The sequence below is a fragment of the Galeopterus variegatus genome, unplaced genomic scaffold, assembly GCF_000696425.1.
Source record: "Galeopterus variegatus unplaced genomic scaffold, G_variegatus-3.0.2 Scaffold143, whole genome shotgun sequence".
Taxonomy (NCBI): Eukaryota; Metazoa; Chordata; class Mammalia; order Dermoptera; family Cynocephalidae; genus Galeopterus; species Galeopterus variegatus.
The window spans coordinates 1411327-1427982 of record NW_007726254.1 but is presented as its reverse complement, the minus strand read 5'-3'; the positions used below and the strand labels follow the sequence as shown (position 1 = coordinate 1427982).

Here is a 16656-nt window from a genome sequence, read left to right as displayed (position 1 = left end):
GAGCCCCGGGGGCCGGGTGCATGGAGGACGAGGTACCGGGAGAAGGAAGGGAGGGTGAGTCCCGCGACGGGCCTCGTGGGCTTGGCTCCTCGAGGTTCAGCTTCGGGACAGAGCCTTGCAGGGGCGCCCAGAGGCCCGGGAAAGGATAGAGAAGCGAACTGGATGGTGGAGAGGGCTCTCCTCGCTGGGGTCCCGCCGAGAGGAAAGCTGGGCCAGAGGGACGTCCGGGGCAAGGCTGGGAGGAGCCGGCCGCACCTCCGCTGGGGATTTCGCGTTATGGAGGTGCAAGTGAAAGATGTTGTAGAGAAAGATGTGATCTAGGGGGAAAGGCGGGAGGGAAGCACACTGCCAACTCGAGAGGCCAACTGCACAGGCCGGTGGGGGTGCCCTTCTATTCCGCTTGCACCTTCCCCCTCCCCCAGTGTAAGCGCTATGTTCTTGTTTTATTGTTTTGAAATTTTTAGTGTTGGCTGATCGAAACTGTAGATGTGGTGATACTCATTCTTGGTGTCTCCTAGCGTAGACGGTAAGGACAGGCGTCCCTTGGTGAGCAGGCGTCTAGCCCAGGGTTTAAAGGCTCTTTACACAAGTGTGAGAAGGGGCCCGGTAACTTCGTGCCACCGCTGAATACTCTCAAGGCAGTTTGGAGGTAGTCTTCGTGGCACAGAGGTGGAATACAGTTGCAAAAACCTTCGGTGAGACTTCTAGGGGTGCGGTTGTGGGTTAGGATTACACTGGTTAGCCCCATGGGTCTTTCAGCTTAGAAAGGTACTTCTCAAAATCATGCTGATGAAATGTTTTATGGGGAAATAAATGGAGGATGCATTTGGGGTAGAGAGTGGATTAGATTGATAATAAAGTTCCAAAATCGGAAGGGACTTTATTTATTTATTTATTTTGGTGGTTGGCCATTCGGGGATCCAAACCCTTGACCTTGATGTTATGCCATCACAATCTAACCAACTGAGCTAACTGGCCAGCCATTGGAAGGGAATTTAAAGGTCATCTAGTTCTCTGTTTATCTGTCCTGTCCTTGAATGTTGGGATTGAGAGAGCTTTATTATGGGGGAGATGGTAGGTGGCACAATGGAGGGTGTTTGGGGCAGAGTTTAGGGTACTCAGATTGGATGATTATGTCACCCTGTGGTACTAAAGATGACAGTGTGTAGGAAAGAAGTTTGGGGGATCCCACTGGGGATTAAATCCAATTCCAAGAATCACCCAGGGGCTCCAAATAGAAGCATAAAGTTCGGTAGGAACCTGTAAGATTTTGATGGAGAAACAAAGTTACTAGGAAAGACTAGGGGAGCTGGGAGAAGCAGGGGGTTTGGTGAGTCAGGAGAATCTGAAGGTTGATAGTAGAGTTTAGGAGGGATATGGCCATCATGACTAAGTCATGGAGATATTGACAGGCAGGCATCTTTTGATAGGGCAACTGAGGCAACTGCGCTTGGGGTGGGAGAAGAGAGGCACAGGCTTTGGGGCACAGAGCCTCACCAAAATTGACGTTAAGAGGGGTGATCCTGTTACCAGCTTTGCTGCAAGGATACGTAGGTTTCTTTCTGTTGTGGCTCTGAGAAGACCAGGACTCAGTAAGTCATTGATGGAGGAAGGGGAGGGGACACTGGCGTCTGGGTTAAGGAGGACTCCTTCTTTAGAATAGGCCAATAAGGAAGGGATGGCAAATCATTGGGATAGGCACAGAAGGCCCTGGCAAGCTCTGCTGTTGGAGTCTGGATTAGGCAGAGTAGAAGGTAATTCCCGAACAAATGGTGGCTGCACCAAGAGCACTCATGTGGATCTGGCTATTTTGATTTGCCAGGGAAGGGTAGGGAGAGAGAGAGGATCCCTGTCTTTCTCAGTGGTGTAGACTTTCTTGGGAAGCAAAGAGGATTCCTCCAGGGGTCTCTGCTTTATTCATGATGCAGTTTGTTAAATAGGAAAAAAGTGTTTAGTACAGGTGGTGGAGGATCTCACATGATTAGTCTGGATTACAGTTTTATGGAGGGGCTGCTTTGAGAGAAACAGAATTATGGGAGAAAAGGATTTGAACACTACAAAGAAGGAAGGCAAAAGGAGAAGTCATGAAGAGGGTCGGTTGGGCAGTGAATGGGGAAGAAAGGTGATTATCACTGGTCCCAAGTTAGGACCAACTAAGGAAAAAGGAGAACGTTGAAATCTCCACAGTAATGTTTTCCAAAGTAAAGTTTGAAGAACTCTTAAGGCTCTATACCCTTTCATGCCAGAATCACCAAGGTTGGGGCAAGAGAGAAAGAAGGTTGTGGGTAAAATTAGGTTTGGGGAGAAACTGGCATTTAGGGAGGAATGTAGATATATTTACCCACAAGGAAGTAGAGAACTTAAGACAGTACACAGGTAAAAAATGCAGAATGTGAGAGAAAAAGAGGAGTAAAGAGGCAAAGGAGGAAGATATATACTCAGATGTCATTCGGAGCTAGTGTTGGGGACCATAAAAACTTGCCTTTGGCTACTGCTCTGGGAGGGCCCAGGAAGCAGAGGTTAGGTGGGATCCAGGACTTAAAAGTCTAAGTATTAGAAAATCTAGACTAAAGTAAGGATACTGAATGGGGGAAGGGAGTCACTGTCCTAAATAGAATGGCCTTGAAAGAAGGAGAAAGTGGGAATACACCAGTTTTTCCAGTCTGTAGGTGGGAGGGATCCAAGATATAAGGAGGTGAGGGATGGAAATTCCAGAGTGAAACAGGATAAAGAACAGTGGCAGGAGAGCCTTGGGCCAGAACTGGAGGGTGGAGTAGGGGCATGGAGGAGAGGCTCTAATCAGGGGTTGGACTAGACATATGGAGTAGTCATTCATTCTAGACTGAGCTAAGTTGGGATGGAATAGAATGGCCATAGGGAGTAGAGAACTGTTTTCTAGGCCAACCAGTATTTGAGATTCAGAGAGAAGAAATTCAAGGTTGAGTTTGGGTAGGAAAGTGAACACTAGAGTGAAATGGAGAGAGTGCTGGAGAAAGTGGAAATTGTTGAGATCAAATAGACAGGAAAGGAGAGAAGCCACTGGTGATTACATACGGGGGAGAGAAGACCCTAGACCTTCGAGTTTTCAAAAAGAAAGGAAAGTTCTTGACGCCGGAGTTCGAATTAGGTGTGATTCCATACTTGCCAGAATGTTTACTGTTGGGATGACCAAAAAGGGAGGTAATAAGTAATCAACCTTTTAGCCACTAGGATGCTAGTACGGAATTATATATAATCTTGCATATGAACTAGGTTTTATTAATGCCATCTTTAGAGTGGTCATCCTTAAATTCATGTCGAAACTGTTCTTTTTCTAAATCATACCCTTTCCTACTGTTAATAACTTAAAACAATGTTTTATGATGAAAACTTTCTTTGGTGAACCGAAGTTGCATTAACTCTGTGTTTCTATCCCCATAATTCAAATATGCTGTTCTAGTTCCCTCTTTTTTTTTTAAAGCAGAAGACACCTTTCTCTATACAACACTAGAAAATGGTTCAGTTTTTAAAAAGTAACTGCAGGCTGCATGTCAAGGTCATATTTTCCCTAGTCAATGAACTGTGATGATGATTTGAAGAGAGATGATGTATTATTTGCAAAGTGTAATTTTCAGATTTACCTGTCAGGGTAGTGAGGTGGGATGCATCTTCATTGGATATTTTTTTGGATGGCTGGCCAGTACAGGGAACTGAACCCTTGACCTTGGTGTTGTAAGGCTGCTGTCTAACCAACTGAGCTAACCAGCCAGTCCTGTATTCATTGGATTTTAAGAAGACCTTAAGCTAAGGGTCTGTGAAGAATCAAGAGTACTAAGGAGCAGACAGAACTTTGTGCTTGGGGCTTCTTTATGGATTGTCTGCTAAGAAACAAACTTTGGTTACCTCATTACTAAGGTATGCCTAGAAATCATAGTGTTAGTGCCATTTAAGGGTACCATTGAGGTTCGTTATATTGCTCGTGTCCAGGGACAAGGAGAACAAGCAGATTTTCATCTTTCCGAGTTCTGTGGAGAAGTGCACCATACATTACCATGAATCCCAGGGTGAGCGGATGCCCTCCATACCTGAGTCTTGTGACAAGGCTTTATTCAGTTTCACTTGGTTGAGCCATGCCCAGGTTAGTATATTGCAGTTGTCCTCAAACTTCAGTGTGCATCAGAATTACCTGGGGGCCTTGGAGACATACAGCCTTAAGTTAGAGTACTTGCTTTTCTACTTCCTAGCTTTGTGGCAGGAAGCAAGTCACTTAACTTTCTTGAGCCTCAGTTTTCTCATCTATACAGTGGAAATGAAAATACTGATCTCACAGGGCTGTGGGGATTACACAAGATGATAGATGTGTAGCAGCAGGCCCATAGTAAGTGCCCAATAAATGGGATCTATTATTATATTATAATCTAATTTTTCTCAATCGTGTCCTATGGCGTTACCTTTTATATTACACTATAGTAAACATGGTGGCAGAATGAAAACTATCAATAGCTCCTGAGCCATTCCTCTTATTATCTTGATTCTCTGTCCGCCTTTCTCCATATTTCTGTTGTATTGGTTCACATTCAGCATTTACAGCATGGTAGGAAGAAATGGCTTGACTCATCACTGCATCTACCTTTGAGATGGAAGTGGCGACTTCTTTAAACAGCTGTGCTGTAACACTGCTCAGTATTTCAGGGCAGGAACTGAAGAGTGTATATCTAATTGAAACTTTAGGGGACATTTTGGGCCATGGGTGACATTTTTAAAAACCATTGCTTTCTGAAAAGGGCTTCTGTGTTTTATTACGACTGGTTGGGCTTTCCAGCTGTCTCTGACATCCAGAAATTCTACAAAAGCTGGTAGATAGAGCCCGGTCTGCTATGGCTCCATGACAAGGATGTTCATCAACTATTGAATGGGAGAGAATAATACCTCAAATAGCTCTGGTTTCCCCAAACCAAACTTCTGAGTGGAGAGAAATGATGGTCTGTGAAATAGATCTCTCTTCAGCTTACAGTGAACTTTGATGCCAGTATAAGGAGAGAGTGATGACAGGCCAATCTAAAACAGTAGATTGGTTAACAAAATAATAATTTCTGTTGACTTTTTTTTTAATTTAATTTTTTTTAAAAGATGACTGGCAAGGGGATCTTAACCCTTGACTTGGTGTTGTCAGCACCACGCTCACCCAGTGAACTAACCGGCCATCCCTATATGGGATCTGAACCCGTAGCCTTAGTGTTATCAGCACCACACTCTCCCAAGTGAGCCACGGGCCGGCCCTCCATTGACTTTTGAAACGCATGATGATGTCTGTACCTGCCTCCCTTCCCAGCAGATTTACCTTCCTATTTATATTCTGTTTAGGCAAATATTAAAATGAGTTGTTCCCTGAGCACACATCTACTGACAGTGGCAGAAGGCAGTCTATACATTGGCTGGGTTTAAACATTAGCTATAGCTAAACTACACTCAGATAATAGAAAGTTGATTTTGTTCTTTTGCCTGGCCCGATTTTATTTTATTTCTGTGATTGTCTTTATGGTGGAAGTAAAGAAAAGAAAGGAGAGAATGTTTATGTGAGAGCAACGGAAGTTAAAGGAATCCATAGACCCATTGCTTTTTACATGGGATTCTTGGTCTCCATATAACATAGAGAGGATTTCATTTTTTCCCAGTTGTTTAGCAAGTATTTATTAGGTGCATATTGCGTGCCTTGTATCATGCTAGACACTATTGGGAGGAAGCTATTAAAAGGTGAAAATATTCTTTCTAGCCTTGAGGAACCTATGGACTGATTGAGTCAATACCAAGAGTTTGAAATTCTTTGAGCTAATGTTGTTTAATGAAAGGTATATAGATATAGATATACATTTGAATGAGTAATATATATAAAATTAGTTGAACCCACAGCTGGGTCTGGTCTGAAGTGAGATAATAGAGAAAAATAACCTGATAATGGTCTCTCCAAACTTAAAAAAAAAGAAAAAGTTGGGTGAGGAGGAATCCTCTTCAGATAAAAAATTGCATATAATGAATGTGGTATACTGAAATGGGGACACCAAAGGGCCACTGTCACAGTCCATGCATGGCAGGTAGGACACAGATCACAAAAGGGATTCAAGTCTCATATTACAATGGTTCAACTTTGGAGTGTGAAAGATACACTAAATATTCACATGGTCATGCTGAAGACCAAGACTGAGGAAAGCCAACTCTTATTTTTGGTCTAGCAGAAATTAGAAGTACTCAAAAAATGGCCCTAGTTACTGAGGGTGAATTTTTATTTTTATTTTTTGACCGGTAAGGGGATCACGACCCTCGGCACAGTGTTGTCTGCACCACGCTCAGCCAGTGAGCGCACCAGCCATCACTATACAAGATCCGACTAGTTTATTCTCGTTTTGCAGATGACATGGTAAATGGACACAGCGAGAGTCTGAAGTGGCTGAGAAGTGGGGACTGGAAGTGCTCTCCAAGTTTTCCCACCACAGTTTAGGCCATGGGTACTAGAGTATATCACTTTTCAAGGTGCTGTTTGATTAGATGGTTCTGAATGGATTTTGGAAGTTCTTAAACATCAAATTGCCCCTGAAAGAATGAGATTTGACACTAGTGAGGAGATTGGAAAGGGTGTGGCATGTGTTTGGATGGTAATCCTCACAGAGGTACTCCAGGGAGTTTGCAAATTCAGTTGAGATGAATGTCCAGCCTCCAAAGGTGACTACTTTGGAGGTAACTACATTCATTTAAATGAGTAAGCTCTCGTGTGTTTAACAGTTAATGTTCCTTTGTATCCAGTCTCATAAATGTTTATAGGCAAAGTTTTAAAACATGGAGGTACCCAAGGAGTTTATGAAAGTGTCCATTCTTGGAACCATGTGTAGGCAACTACTTAGCCTTCTTGGTAAAGACAAGAATTAATGTATCTGTGAACAGGATGCAGTGTCCCTTATAAGACTGATCTCTTGGGGTAGACACCAGTGGAATATTTGGATATGAAAAAAAAAAAAAAAAAAACTCAGGGGAACTAGAAAGTGCTAGAATAGATTTAGTGAGGCAGAAGGCTGAGATGAGCAGTACAAAGGGCCCTTCTTCCTCCTTTAAATTGCCCGGCAGATTATTTCCAGTTGATTATGTGTTGTGCATTTGTGTATGGTGGTAGAGGAACCTGCTTTGCACGAAGGGGAGCAAAGTGAAGTGATTGGGGCATGTATATGGGACTCTTGAGTTTCAAGGAATGATATTTGGTTAATGGCAGGGAAAGATGAGTGGATATAGATATTGGGGAGAATAACCTTATATGGGAAATCATTAAAATAGAACAATTTAAATTGGGACAATTTCCTCATTGGGAAGCATGGGTTTGGGTATGTAATGAAGTAGGGAAAACAGGAATTTAGTCTCCTGTTGAATACACATTGAAGGAGGCAGGACAAGAAGGGTAAGATCTGTCGTAGGAGTTTCATATCAAAAGCCAGGTAAAGTTATCTCTGTTGGGTATGTGTACACTTTCCCATGGAAAATGATGATCTTGAGAAGTTTGGACTTCTCTCTAAAAGTGCTCCAGTGACTGGGTGGAAGCCATGGGCTTTTCACTTTAGCCCTGGGATCTCAATGTCATTGGTCTCCTGGATCTCCTTGGTGGTGTGTTAGATGCTGCTTTTCCCAAAGTGGGATGATGGGGTGGCCTCTCCTTTGCTTCTGTGAAGTTTGCCTCTGTCTTATGGGAGTTTTATGAAGAATTCTGGGTTTCTATTGGAGCAGTAGGTCCTAAAATTGGTTTTCTTTACTCATTAGTCATCACTGACCCAACCCTCCTCATTAAACTGTCTACTGGCCATGCCTATCCTCTTGAGGACTGATTCAGGGCCAGGCTTCAAGATGAATATTTTCCGGCTCTTTCATTTTTTGAAGTCGTAATTGCTTCCAGGTCACCAGGCTGTATGAACCAAAAGGAGCCTGGGGTGTACCACCAGATTTAGTTTAACTGAGACCTTCTCAGTCTTGGGTTTCTAATTTACCATCTTGATGGTAGAGTCCAACCATGAATAAACGGGCAGGTTTTCTGCTATGTGTGGAGGGCCTAGTGGTGTCCCATATGTTGCCAGCTCTGTCTGCTATGTGTGGAGGGCCTAGTGGTGTCCCATATGTTGCCAGTTCTGATTTGTTCTGCACTTAAGGAGTCTTTGGCCACAAAGGGGGCTACATGATTCTGGAGCACTTGTCAACTAGATGAAAACCCTGTCTGATCATTTTCAAGGTTAAAAACTTTTTTTTTTTTTTTTTTTTTTTTTTCCGTGTCCGGCAACGGTTCGCAACCCTCAGTGTCGCTCCCGTACCGGACCGGGACCAGCAACGGGATCGCAACCCTCGGTGCCGCCCCCGCGCCTCGCTCAGCCAGTGAGCGGGAACCGGTCTGTATGTGGGATCCGAACCCTCTACGGGAGCGCCGCCGCGCTTCCTAAGCGGCGCACTAGCGCAGTGCGCCACCGGGCCGGCCCAGGTTAAAAACTTTTTAAACAGTATCTACCTTGGTAAAAAACATTTGCCAGATAGATGCTCCATGACCTCCTTTAATGTCCTTCTCTTCCTCATATGCACAATGACAACCCTGCTTTTGCTTGTAAATGTTATGAAATCTGCTTGTTTTGGCGTCTCCATTTCAAAACAAAACAAAAAACTTCTACCCCATCTCTACAATCTCCTATAGATTTTAGTGCTGCTCAACCCCTGTTACTGACTCCCCCAACCCTGACTTAGGCTATAATTTTGTGTCTTTCTTCCTCTTTTGATACCATATTCTCTCTAAACTTTTCTAAAATGTCTGTCTTCAGCGCTTCCCCACAGTGTTTCAGTTTGGCCCATGATGGTGAAATAGCTGAGGTTCCCCTATTTCATTTTTTCCCTTTTGGATGTTCTGCGCCATGGGCTTCTCTTTTATGCCTTTCACACCTGCCTTGTCTTCTAGTATTTTTCTTTTGGATTTTTTTTTTTTTTTGAATCTCTGCTTCATTATGGTTTCTCTTCTACTACCTGCTCGCCCTCAGCTTAGCTGCTATTTTGACCGTTTTTAAGTTATTGCTCCCCTGTTAGTCCATTTTCTGCATGATGTCCCCTGTTCCATAGTGGGGTGATTATATCAAGCTGTCTTCTCCCTGCTGCCTGCTTGTTGGCTTCATTCCCTCGGATCTTGGTCAGTCCTTCTACTTCTGTATGCCTGTGCTTCCTAAATTGAAAAGTTTTATTTTATTTTATTTTTTTCAGCCATGCTCATGACTTTGGGTTGGTGGAGCATGTGCTCTCCTTTGTCCTCACCATGACTTAGATCTGTCTTTTGAGTTTTTGTCCGCAAAGTGGGGATAGCTCACAGTAGTCCCGCTGCCTTCCAGGCAGTGACCAGCATTTGATTCTTGGGCCATGCAGCTGCTTATTTCTTAACAATTACATGGTTGTGACATCTGGGAAAATCCTTTGAGGTATTTCATATCCTTGTGCCTGTGCTTCCTGGGTCATTCGGGACTACCAGGTTTCTTCCAAGTTCCTTTTCAGAACTTTGCCTTTGATGTAATGGTTCCCATCAGAGAGAGAGAGAGAGAGAGAGAGAAAGAGAGAGCGCACACCAGTGTGGATGTTTCAAGTGAAAGCGAGCTGATATGCAAGTGTGTACAGCAGCAGAACCTACCATGTGTGGCCTGTCTGTAAGGTTTCTCCTTTTTGCTCACCTCTGCTGAGTAGCTTACAGTTGAGTGGCTACTAATTTGATGGGATATGATGTAACAAAACAAAACCCTAGGCCTACTGAATCAGAATCTCGGGCTGAGACCTATGGATCTGTATTTTGAACAAGCTCCTCAGTGATTCTGGCTTGGGAAGCAGTGGTTTACATCTATGCCTTCAGGAACCTGTTCTCTACTGCCACTTTAGAAGTTCCCTTTGCTTTGTCTGGCTCAGGAGCACCTCTTGCTTTCTGGCATAGACCACTTAGCTCAATGTTTTCCTGCCTGTGTTTCTAGCCCTCCCCTCCCTTCATCCGCAAAGGCTACCATTAATTAGCTTCCAATAGGAAGGGGTGTTGCTCTGAGAAAATCATGCTATAGGATCGGGAGGCAGAGATTTAAGTGGATTCTTCATCTTCAGGATCTTATGAAAATGGGGACATCCAGTATCAGTTTTGTTCTCTAGGTAGTCATAAAATGTGTACATGTAGTAGTTAATTATTTTGGTTTTAACTTGGTTTTCTTTTTTGTTTTGTTTTGTTTGGTCTAAAAACTCTTATCTGGTGATGTTTTATATGTTGTTCTGTTTCCAAATGCTGGGATTCCCCCACTGATTTCTGTCCCAGACCCTACAAACTACTAAACTCCTCTAAACAGAACAAAAATAAACCCAAGAGTGAAAAATCCCTGGTATTGACTTACACGAGGGTACTTGCAAAAGTTCATGGAAAGATTCATGTTATCTTTCAATTCTATTTTTACATGAAGTTTTTGAAGTACCCTCATATCTGCTGCCTACAGATATTTAGGTAGCAACTAAAACTTAGACTTCGTGTTGAAATTCATTTAAACATAAGAATGGCCCTTCCATTGCCTGAGTCCTCTAATGCTTGGTAGAGAGAAAAGATGAAAAAGTACCTGTTGTATCAGAAAAGAGGCTGAGCTATTGTTTCTTACACTGGGGATATTCCAAGATATTCTAATAAATAGTCAAAACTTGATTAACCAGGATGTTCAGGAAATGGGGTCCTTGTTAAAAATCTTTCTTAAAAAAAAAGTATTAAAAAAGAAGGAAATAAAAACAAAAATAAAATTTTTTCTGAAATTATGCTAAATCACATAACTGTTGTAGTAATGTTACAATATAATTTTCAGGAAAAGGTAAAAATCACAATTCTCCAACAAATATAAAAATGAACACGTATTAAAGATTTTATTTTACTCCTTAATCAACAAAGGAACCAGACAGATGTTATAGCCCTTTCAAAGGAAAAGTCAAAAGGCACAAATTTATATGGAGTAAAGGAATTGAATTGCAAATGGAGGCAAAACTGGTTTTTCCACAGTGGGGAGAGAAGTCAATCCAAACTCTATGGGACAAGACTGAGTTTGCATATCCATCAGTTACCTGCAATTTACCGAGGTGCAAAATAGCTCAAAGACAATGAGCTGGGCCAGAATCCACGGCCTGCAAGAGTATGCTGTAGGCAATTTGTATTTTTTTCAAATTGTAGTACACAATTTTTTCTATAGTAAGCAAGCTTGGTGGACACATTTTTTTTTTTTTTTGGTTGATTTTGCTGCTTGTGATTTCTCAGGGTCATCACCTCAATTCTCATCCAGAATTCAGTTCCATATAACACGCATTTACCGAGTACTTACTATATGTGAGGTGTTGTGGAGGAATCAGAGACAAAAGAGGATGATATTTCTTACCTTAAGTAGCTGATCGTCTGGTGAGGGGAGACAGACATGCCATACCCCTGGCTAACCACACTGCAGAGGAAAATGAGAATCAGTGCTGGGGTAGAGGTAGGAATTAAATGTTTAGGAGAACCAGAGAGGGAGGGTTTAACTGATCAGCGGGTGGGGAGGGTGACATGGTGACATTTAAGCTAGGCTTGAGGGATGACAGAAGAAGAGGGGGTATGGGGAGAGGCCATTTCAGGGTGAGGAAACAGCACGGTCCTGAAACTGGATGATCTGTTTAGGGGAGGGTCAGGAGCTGGGGGTGGCAGGGAAATGGCAGGATGTGGCAGAAGAGGCCAGGGGGTGAAGGCCCTGAAGGCTGTGCTAAGAAACGCAGGCTTGGTTCAGAAGGCAAACAACAGCTATTGAAAGCTTCAGAGAAGGGAGGGGTGACATGATCGAACTGGAGCTTTAGAAGATGAATTGATTTGTGGAATCAAGAGATTGGAGGCAGAGGGAACAGTTAAGAGGCTATTGTAATATTCTGGGTGAGAGATGATGAGGGCCCACACTAGGGTAGTGGCATGAGGGGTGGAACGAGAGCATGGAGGTGGCATTAGTAAGGCTTGACTCCTGATTGGATATGGGCAGTGGGAGAGAGGGAGCTGAAGATGACAACAATGCTGAAATGTCCAGACTAGGGGACAGTAGTGCTATTAACTAAGATAGGAAAGATGCTGCTCTGGGCATGGGGGTGGGGAACAGGTTTCTGGAACAGATAATGAGTAGGGTTTGAGACCCATTGAGTCTGAGGGGCTTGTGGACGTCCAATTAACGGGGAGTAGCTGGCAGCTGGAAATTCTGTTCTGAGCTGAAGGAGAGAGGTCAGGGTTGGAGATCCAGAATTGGGAGTTGTCAGCGCGCCAAGGGGTGAGGTGCAACTGTGGAGCTCAGGAGCAGAGAGCGAAGGAGGGGCAGGGCTGACATACCTGCACAGAGGGAGAGCTGGGGCGAGGGAGATCTGTGAGAGGCAGAAAAAGGCAGAGACAGAGGAAGAGAGACAGAGGGAGGCCGACAGACAGTCACAGGAAGACCATAGAGGGAGACCGAAGGCAGAGGCAGAAGGACAAAGAGTAGAGGGGAGCAGGAGGCAGCAGGGGAGGGAGGAGAGACCCAAGGGGAGACTGAGGGAATGGGGAAGGTGAGGTGAAGCAAGGGGAGAAAGTAGGGGGACGGGATTGTGCTGAGGGAGATATATATGATGAAGGAAGAGAGAGACAGCTGGGAGAATAATGGAGGGGAGAAAGGGGAGGAGGGAGAGACACTGGGAGGAGGAATGGAAGGAAACAGAGATTGAGAGGGAAGGGGAAGGGAAAGAGGGGCCGAGAGGTGGGTGGGAGGAGGAAGAGAAAGAGGGACAAAGCCTTGGAAAACAGGAAGGGAAGAAATGGGAGAAGGTGGCAGAGATGAGGAGAGAGAGCAGGACGAGGGCCAGGCCTGGTAAATGCCTAGGTTTGGGAGGGGATGGGCGTAGCCAGAGAGGAGGACCCCAGAAAGGCCAGGAGAGGGGAAAATATAAAGAAAAGGTGCCAGGGACCTAGAAGGGACCTCAGTGGGTAGACAAGTCTCTGTGCTCCTCTCTTCCCACCTCTCTCCTCCCAGCCAGCCACACTGGCCTCCTGGCTCTTCCTTGATCTTAGTGGGCAGCCTTAGGACCATTTCATGCACTCTTCCCTCTGCCTGCAATTCTCTCCCCCCAGATATCCATATGGCTCACACTTTCACCTCCTTTGGGTTGTTTAAATATCTGCTTCTCAGTAAGGCCTACCCTGATCACCCTATTTCAAATTGTAGCCCATTGCACACTAGACTGTCCCCATGTCCCTGAGCCTGTGTTGTATCACCTTCTAACATGCTGTCACGTAGAATTATTTAACATGTTTATTGTCCATCTTGTCTCACGAGAATGTAGGCTTCATGCAGGCTGGGATTTTAGTCTGTTTTGTTAGTTGTTGAATCCTCAGTACCTGGGACAGTGCTGGCACATAGTAGGAGCTCAGTAAGTATTTGTTGAATGCATAAGTGCAATTGTGTTGAATGTGGACAATCTGTGAAAATTGAAAAAAGGATAAATGAAACAACTCCCTGATGTGACTATATTTTACTGTGATTTACTTCTTTGGAAAGTAGAGAGCAGCATACAGTTCTGATCACTGTAGGGTTCTGTTCAGTTGAGCTTTGATAAATAAGGATTTAAGCTAATAAGTTAACTCAAGAGTTTAAGGGTCTCAAGACAAGTTCATTGCATGAAGCTCTTTTTCTTGATGCTTCCTTTTCTCTAGAAGGCGAATTTACCATGCAGTGGTTGTCAATAGCAAGAGCTGGACATTGGCTGCTGAAGGGGGTGGTAGGTCATGGGAATGACAGACTAATAGGGAGGGATAGGGACAGAAACGTGTGGTTCTTGATGGAACATCGCTTTTTTATATATATTTGCTTGTTTGTGGTCAGAATACAAAGAGTATTGCACCTGATTTGGAGGGAGCTTTAAACCAGGTTAGATATATGCATTATGTCCAACTTAAAGTCAGAAGAGTATTTTTGAAGGGCTTATAAAGAAAGCGTGTGCTTCCTCGGGAGAGCTTAAATTGGCTACGTCACTCAAACACTTCAGTACCCATGGATGAGAGAGTAGACGAGAAAAAGATCCCCAGTAGTCTTTCAATGTGCTGTTCATATATGGGTACAGCCCTCTAATTGTAGTTGGTTAGGCTAAATGTGTGTATAAAAATATACTGTCATCTCATTTGTCTGAAATAGATTGAAATTCCTCAAACATTCAAGCATATCTGTCTCTTAAGATCATTTAAAACTCAGTTTAGATGATTAACAGTGTCCTCACCTCTATCCTGAAACCTATGGATTCCTGGAAAGCTGGTGCTCCCTTTTCCTCTGTGGACCTTACTTTTCCAGAGCAGGCTGGCTTGTGAGAGAGACTGCTTTAACATTTTGATGCTATAATTACCTTTATTGAAACATTTCTGTGTAAAAGATGGTTGAAGCAGCTGTCCGTGTTACGAGTTTTGATTTTTTGGTATTCTTTTTCCCCAGGGGGAGTGGCCACAGCAGGTCCTATCTGGTGGCGAGTGGCTGTCATGATCTCAACAGCACCGCTCTGCAGCGGCGTGCACAACTGGACCAGTTCTGACCGGATTCGTATGTGTGGCATCAACGAGGAGAGGTAAAGAGGCTGGGAGGGTGGCTGGTGCCGGCCTCCAGTGAGGGGATCCGCTCACCAGAGGGGTTGCCATATGCAGTAAGGCCTGGGGAGGGACCCTGGGCAGGAGAGTCTAGGTTGTGTCTAATTTTCCTGAGATGGGATGCAGATGGGGCTTTGTGAGTGGCCTGCTCTGCCATGCTGTCTCTTTCAGATGAGGGTGAGGAGGCCAACAGGTGCCCTTTTTTTTTTTTTCCTTTTTGTCTTTTTTACTGACTGGTAACGGGATCGCAACCCTTGGTGTCGCGCCCGTACTGGGGACCGGCAACGGGATCACAACCCTCGGTGTTGCACCCGCGCCACCCTCAGCCAGTGAGCGGGAACCGGTCTCCACATGGGATCCGAACCCTCGGCGGGAGCGCCGCCGCACTCCCAAGCGGCGCACTCTCCAGTGCGCCACCGGGCCGGCCCCAACAGGTGCCCTTTTGCCAGCCAGAATTTGTCTCCTCATTACGAACTGTCAGATTGTGGAGTAAGGGGAAACTCAGGTGATCGCTATTTTTATTTGCTACATCAAAGTTCAGTGCTCCTAGGGCCAGCCTGTGGCTCACTCAGGAGAGTGTGGTGCTGATAACACCAAGGCCAGAGGTTAGGATCCCTATATAGGGACGGCCGGTTAGCTCACTTCAGAGAGCATGGTGCTGACAACACCAAGTCAGGAGTTAAGATCCCCTTACTGGTCATCTTTAAAAAAAAAAAAAAAAAGTTCGGTTCTCCAGAAAACATATAAGATATTTTCAGTCCTTGATCTGGGCCTGGAAGAAAGGTGGTTTCATCGTTCAGCTTCATACTGGGACCTGGTAGTGGGGATTCCGGTGGTCAGCACTTTCCTGCCTCACAAAGCTAATGACAACTCACGGTGAGATCCTCATGGAGTATCAAAGGAAGATAAGACTGCCTGACATAGTTTTAATACAAAACTCAGAGCTGGGGATGCCTGCCTGATCTGTGTGTGTTTGCAGTTTTCTTCTGTTCACCAAAATACTTGGTTGACCAAGATATGCCATTTCTCGATCATGCCCAATACCATGGGCACTCCAAATGGCCTTCAAGTTTTATATTTGACTTTCATAACCCTTGACAAAAGAGCTGTGTCTGATGGTTGCAGTGCCTCTCCATTTTTAGAGAAGGCATGGCTACCCCATGCTTGCTGGTGATTTGCTGTTGTTTCGACCTATTGACTGTTTAAATTCAAACATGACAGATAAACCACCTAGAACACAGAATGATATGGCTTTTTCTGAGATTCAAGATCTGACTTTTCCTGGTAAATCTTAGATGTGTGTGTGTGTGTGTGTGTGTGTGTGTGTGTGTGTGTGTGTGTGTGTGTGTGTTGGGCGGAGAGTATTGGTAATTTTGAAGGAAAAAGGAATGGATGTCTTTGTGTTTATCTACTTTCTCCTATTCCTAACTGGAGAAGTGTATACTTATCTGAGGTTAAGGTTAGCAGAATAGACCTTTTTATTTTCTTAAGCCATTAGCGCCTGATAGCTTAATGTTCTCTGTACTGAGGAGTGAGTTAGAGATGGACTTAAAAGGAATTTAATTTTAGAATACAAAAGTCAAGACCAAGGAATATAAGACAAAATTTGTCTCAGATGCTGCAAAGGAAAAGGTATTTTCCTTTCTCATACGCAATGGAAAAGGTGTGAGATCTGTTCTTAGATAGTTACTAAAAGATGATCTAGGGAAAGGCAGGATGGTGGTATGATCTGTGTAAGTATTAAGTGGCAGGTTATGTTGATCTACTTATAAGTAGTTGAGACTTTGATGCAGAGTTCTGGACCAGAGCCTTCAAAAAACCAGCGGACAGGTTTCCTTGGTTCACTGCCCACTCTAAATCCCTGCTGAGAAAGGAGAAGGAAGTGGGCTCAAAATCTGATTTTCCTTCTTTATGGACTTTTCTTGGGATGCTAAATTACCAAATATGCCTAGCAGTTAAGATGTGATCTTTTAAGCATTGTCACTTCTTATCTCATTCACCCTTTATTGTCA

At 44.1% G+C, this 16656-nt stretch overlaps 1 protein-coding gene across 1 annotated transcript in view; it reads left to right on the top strand.

Moving 5' to 3' along the window:
- BCORL1 (BCL6 corepressor-like 1) overlaps nt 1–16656 on the top strand; it is a 58425-nt gene that overhangs the window by 2302 nt on the left and 39467 nt on the right. Inside the window, exon 2 of the mRNA XM_008591035.1 lies at nt 14496–14625. Within this exon, the coding sequence (XP_008589257.1) occupies nt 14540–14625 (86 nt within the window). The 5' untranslated portion in view covers nt 14496–14539. The remainder of the gene's footprint in view (nt 1–14495; nt 14626–16656) is intronic.